At 54.8% G+C, this 5951-nt stretch overlaps 1 protein-coding gene across 1 annotated transcript; it reads left to right on the forward strand.

Annotated features, from left to right (window-relative positions):
- Window positions 1–2431: 2431 nt before the first annotated feature.
- ID1 (inhibitor of DNA binding 1) lies at window positions 2432–5359 on the forward strand. The gene is made up of 2 exons (XM_056844925.1): window positions 2432–2836; window positions 5318–5359. Exons 1-2 carry the CDS (start codon window positions 2432–2434, stop codon window positions 5357–5359), a joined length of 447 nt encoding a protein of 148 aa, XP_056700903.1.
- The last annotated feature ends 592 nt before the right edge of the window (window positions 5360–5951 follow it).

Consider the following 5951-nt stretch of genomic DNA (forward strand, 5'->3'; position numbering starts at 1 on the left):
CCTTGTTGGGAATCAAGGGGGAGGATTGCCCCAGCAGGGCTCAACAATAGCTCTTCGCAGGTGTCGGGGGGGGGGGCGTAATCCTCTCCTTTGGCTCGGAGGTGATAAAAGGAGCCGGGCCCGGTTCGCAGGTGAAGGGGGGGGCCTGCTCCCCGCCCCCCCCTCCCGCGGTCTCCATGGGCACCGGCCGCGAGGCGCCAGGCTGACAGCGCCGGGGGTTTTATGAATGGGTGACATCACAGGCTGTGGCGTCTCGCGGTCTGAGCGGCTTGTTAAGGCACAGAAACAGCCCGGGGAGAAGGAGGGGGGAGGAGAAGGGGGGGGGAGGAAGCGGGTCGCTACCGCGGCGGCTGTGGGAACGGCTATAAATGGGCCGGCCTCCAGCGGGATGATGGAAGGGAAGGTGGGAGAAGCGCGACTGGCGGACCTGGAAAGCAGTTTTGTTTGCAAAAGATTTTTTTTTTTTAATGGTTCGTGAAAAAGAACGGGATCCGGGAGACGTTTGCATTTGCAATTAAAAAAAAAAACTGGTGCAAGAAAAAAAGATCTGGGAGACGTTTGCATTTGCAAAATGTTTTTTTTTTTTTAAATCTGGGGTTTGAAAAAGAATGGGATATGGGAGACGTTTGCATTTGCAATTTAAAAAAAAATGGTGCAAGAAAAAGGATTGGGGAGACGTTTGCAAACCTGCAGCGCCAAGCAAGCGGGGGCATTTGGGGTTACAAAGTTTGCATCTTCTGTAATTTCAAAATGTCACCACCCCCCCAGTTGCGCTTCGGGCGCTGAATCAGGTCCTTTCAAATACACCTGAACAATGGTTAGCAAGCTGGGTTTCGCCCTTTCGCACACAGTTAAAACTCGGAGCAAAGGGCGTTGGGTGTGGACTGAAAGTCCAGCGCTCCCGAAAGCGCCTTTTTTGAGGGTCACAAGCCAGATCCTGGGCAGAGTAATCCTTTCAACTCAAAGGGGTTTTTAAGGGCGCCTGGTTCTGTTCAGGGTGGGACCCTAAGCCCATGGGGGGGGGGGAAGTGTTGAAAATGCGGATGAGGTTTGGTTATCGCCACCGTGTCCCATATCAGTTCCTCCAACAACTGTACCAGCCAAAGGCCGAGGCAAAATGGTTTGGAATACCTTCTAGCGATCATTCTTTAAGATGTGCTTGAATGGGGTGATCTTGGAGATGGATCCACACCCAGCCAGTGACTTCCAGTTGAAGAGACCAGGGCCTGATCCATCCCCGGCTTCAAAACCCGCTGGAGATGAGTCCCCACCACCAGCAGCGGTTTGGCAAGGGCTGAGCTGGTTTGGAGACGGCCTGAACACGTGTCTGCACCGTAAAACTCGCGCCTTGCAAAGAACCCTCCCCATGCTGGCGAGCGGAACTCGGGTCAGACACGGCCCCAGTCCAGAAGATCGGCTAGTGACCCGCGTGTTTTGCCCCAAGAAGCCGAACCGGAGCAAAGCCCCGGAAGCCCCACTGGCAGGGCCTGCAGAAGGGAGACTGCAAGTCGTTTCCTCTGTATTCTTCTGCACTTCCTCTTGCCTGGGCCCCACAAATCCATCACAGCGACCCACACGTCGGCCCCTGCAGGGATGTCCCCACACGGCGCCCCCTTTTCCTATCATCCTTCCAGAGTCCCTTGGCTAGAATTAATTGCCCCATTTAATCGACGGCACCCGGCATTTTTTTGACCACTGGGGCAGGTTGGGGGTTTCCTTTTGCATCGTTGCGAATGCACCTGGGTGGATGTTTCAGGTTTTTTAAGGATCTGTATCAAGAAGGGGGTGTGTGTGGTAAAGGGAAGCACTTTTGCAAAAACAAAAAATGTGTATTCGCTGGGGTGGTGGTGGGGGGAAGAGACTTACAGGAGGTGATTAAAAAGCCTTGGAATACCAAGTTTGCTTCCGTGTCTGTGTGAACGGGGGGTGGCGGGGGTGGAAGGAGTGGGAAATGTCAAGCCGGTCGTTAAAAAGCTATTTATTTTCAAGTGCCTGTCACATTCCTTTCATCCGCCTCCTTTTTCCCCCCTCCAGATCAAAATGCCCCCGAGCACCCTCCACCTGCGCCGCTCCCCCCCCCCAATCGCTTTTTAAAAGGGGGGTGGGAGAGAAAGAAAGAGAAGCGCACCAATTGCATTTGAACAAAAACGCGGAATGCAAAGCCGGGCTGCCTCCGTCGGGTCCCATTCAATGGGGCAGGAGGGGCGGGGGCCACGCCCCCTCGGCCCAGCGATTGGCTGCGGCGCGTGCAGGCCGGCCCCGCCCCCGGCCGCGGAGCTCTATAAGTCGCGCCCCTTGCCCGACGGCGCGCCCACCGCCCGGCTTTGCAGCGCCGCCTGGCCTCCTCCGCAGCGGCCCCGCTTTGCGCAGCGCCGGCCGGGCTCCGCGCGTCCTCCCGTCGGGCTCGGTGCGTCCCGGTGGCCGGGCAGCCATGAAGGTGGCCCCCGCCGCAGCCCCCGGCCCCTCGGCCGGCCCCGGCTGCGTGCTGAAGGGCGTGCGCCTGGGCGGCGGGGCGGGCGAGCCGCTGCCGCGCTGCGTGTCGGAGCAGAGCGTGTCGCTGTCGCGGGCGGGCAGCCCGCCGCCCCCGCGGGGCTTGCCGCTGGGCCCGGAGCAGGCGGCCGCCGCCGCCTCGCTGCTGATGGACATGAAGGGCTGCTACTCGCGGCTGGCCGCCCTGGTGCCCACCCTGCCCCGCCACCGGCGCGTCTCCAAGGTGGAGATCCTCCAGCACGTCATCGACTACATCTGGGACCTGCAGCTGGAGCTGCAGCACCCGCTGGGCGCCGCGCCCGCCCCGCCCAGGGGCGGCCCGGAGGCGGCCGGAGCCGGGCCCGAGGTGAGGCCCTTGCTGCCCGCCGCTTCCCTCGCCAGGGGGGGGCGGGGGGCGGGGGAGGCAGTTCTCCTGGGCAGGGGGGAGGTCAAGGCGATCCCCGCCGTCTTGGCTTGGGAGGGGCCGTGGCTCGGGGGTAGAGCCTCTGCTGGGCATGCAGAAGGTCCCCGGTTCGGTCCCCAGCATCTCCGGTTAAAGGCAAGTAGGCGATGGGAAAGACCCTTCTCTGCCCGAGGCCCTGGAGAGCCGCTGCAAGGATGAGTAGGAAGTACTGCCTTGGGACGAACCGAGGGTCTGGTTGGGTCTAAGGCAGCTTCTTGTGTTTTCGCCCACTTCCCCATCCAGTTGCCTTGGCGCTACTGGCTTTGCTTGGGTGACTGGTGTGGGGGGTGGAGGGATGGGCCGTCAAGTCTTGGCCGATTCGCGTGTTCCCTGTAGGATTTACGCTCCCTATGCTTGCATCTGCGTATTGACCCTGGACTCCTTTATTGGTCTCCCATCCAAATGTTAACCAGGACTGATCCTGCTTAGCTTCCAAGGTCTGATCCAGGTCCAGGCAGATGAGCAGGGCTGGTTGGTGTAGCAACCTTGATTGGTGTAGCAACCCTTGACTTCCTGGGTGGTCTCGCATCCAAGTACTAAGAAGAGGCGGCCCTGCTTAGCTCCTGGGATCTGATGAGATTGGACTAGCCTGGGCAATCCTGGTCAATGCAAGAGATGTTCAGATATCTTCGCCCTGTTGCCTGCCTCTGTGGATCGATCCCGGACATCCCTGGTGGTCTCCCATCCAAGTAGTAATCAGGGCTGACCCTGCTTAGCTTCTGAGATCTGGCTAGATGAAGCTAGCCTGGGCCATCCAAGTCGGGGAGGGGGGAAGTAATCTTAAACTGTAGGGTAGCCACATTCTTCTCTTCTTCCACCTTGAGGGACCCAGGTGATTTGGGATGCACTCAGAGCTGGTTCCTTGGGAGCTCCCTCTGCCCCGTCCCCCCATGCAGGATGTGGTACCTGGGGGCATTCCCCCCAGTCCTCTCTCCTTCCTTTTGACCTACTTCCCCAAGAGATCTGGTCTGCACGGGATGCCCACGAAGAGTTCTTGTGGTTGGGGGGGAGGTCTGTAGGACTGACCCCCCCACACCACAAACACACACTTTCCAGCTCCTCCTTTCCTTAAGAGATGCTCTCCAGTGCTTATATTCAGCCCAACCCACCCCCCAAATTCCAGAGCCTGCCTAGTTTTTTTTTTTAAAATTTGTTTAAACTGAGTTGGGAGGGGCAGCCAGGGTCATCTAGTCCAACCCCCTGCCAACGCAAGGACTACAGGTAGAATAGCCCCCACAAGTGGGTATCCAGTCAATACTTTAAAAAACACATGGATGTTTCTAGAGGGTCCAGCCCTTTCTCGGGGTCCTGCTAGTTCCCCAAATTCTTGTTTACTCTACCTTTAGGCCTTTGCTTTCAAAGATCCTTGTTTAGAACCTGATCTTTAGATGGGGAGGGGGCTGGTTCCCCACAAAGTTCTTTTCTCCCTTGAGGGTTCTCCGGGATGAAGTATTCTGTACCTTGCAAATGCCTTAAAAACTGTCTCCAGGGGTGTGTGGGTAGGATTGGTGCCTCAATGCAAGAAGTTCTCCTGCCTGTTTGCAAAATCTTTCAGTTTACAATTTACTTTCATTCTCCCCCTCCCCCCCCCGAAAAAACTTTCTTCTGTTAATGGGAAAGCAGAAGCTGTGGCCCCTTTAACAAGAATGAAATCTGTGATACTTCTTATTAGGACCAACCGAATTGGCGCCCAGCATTGTCTGAACTTCCTGGGCTCACTAGAACTTTTAATCCATCTGGCTGTGTACAGAATTCAGGGCATTTCTCTGAGGGTGTGTATCAGATCAGCTTTTAACATCCTGGCCTGAAAAATCTGCTTCCTGCTTTTCGGTTTCTTAAAAAACGAAAAAGAATTAGCCTGATGAAGAGCTCTGCTGAGCTCAAAGGTTTGCATTGTCTTGTGTCAACGACACAAAAAGACTGTAGGAGGATTTTAATTTTGTTTGGGTTTTGTGTAGAACAATGTAGCTGTACAACTTTCCAGCTATTCCTTTAGCTGGGGGTGGGGGGGTGCGGAAGGGAAGATAAGACAGGGTGTTTATCTAGTCAAGAGGTTTTGACTGTATTCAGTGTTCCTTGCATAGACTTGGTGGAGGCAGCCAGAGAGGACCAAAGTTTTCTTTACTTAATGCGAAAGTGTGTACGCCGCTGAGTGCCACAGCATTCTTTAATCTGGAGAGGGCTCCAGGCTGTCTTCTGAAGCGCCCCTCTTACAAGTTCATCCTTTGAGATGGAATTGAGAAGCACCATAGTGTATTGTCTGTTTCTTTGTCCTATTAACATGCATTATGGGACCCACCTTGGGTCTTGGTGAGAAAGGGGGCTTCTAAGTAACAAATTAAATACATTATGAATGGATGCTGATCCTTGCCTTGTTTTTTTCAGGCTGCCTGTGTGAACCCTGATGACCGAATCCTGTGTCGCTAAGGAGCTGGTCTCAGCTTGGAAGAAGACCCTCTTGGAAGAAACAATCCTCCTCCAGTTTGGAAGGGGGGTTTAAGAGGACATGGCTGTTGGTGGACTGCCCCCCCCCATTCTCCTGGGCTTGACTCTATCAGATATAGACTATATTGGAGGTGAAGGGGAGAGAAGCTGTTAGCTGGCTTGCTGCCCCGCCTTGCAGGGGTGGGGTGCGGATGTCTGGAACCCAGGAAAGAGGAACCAACAGCAGATGACCAGAACTGACCGGCAGCAACGCCCTCTGGGCGGCTTCATGCTGACAGGCTTGACTGTGACTGAGCAAAATGCTTGTTTTTTGTTTAAAAAAAAAAGCGGAATGTTAACCCCTTCATATACTTCTCAGATTTCTGAGAATAATCTTTGTATTGTATATTACAATGACATATTTTCTGAGAATATTGTTCTACAATAGGTTGGTTTTTTGTTATTAAACAAATGCATATTGCTATATGAAAACAGAGGTCTCTGCAGATCGTGTGCATCTTCTCATTGGGGCTTCAGCCAAGCTTATCTGTATAGCAAGAAGGGTACCTAAAAGGCCATTTAGACCCAACAGCTC

This window comes from Euleptes europaea, chromosome 2, assembly GCF_029931775.1.
Source record: "Euleptes europaea isolate rEulEur1 chromosome 2, rEulEur1.hap1, whole genome shotgun sequence".
In the NCBI taxonomy this organism is placed as follows: Eukaryota; Metazoa; Chordata; class Lepidosauria; order Squamata; family Sphaerodactylidae; genus Euleptes; species Euleptes europaea.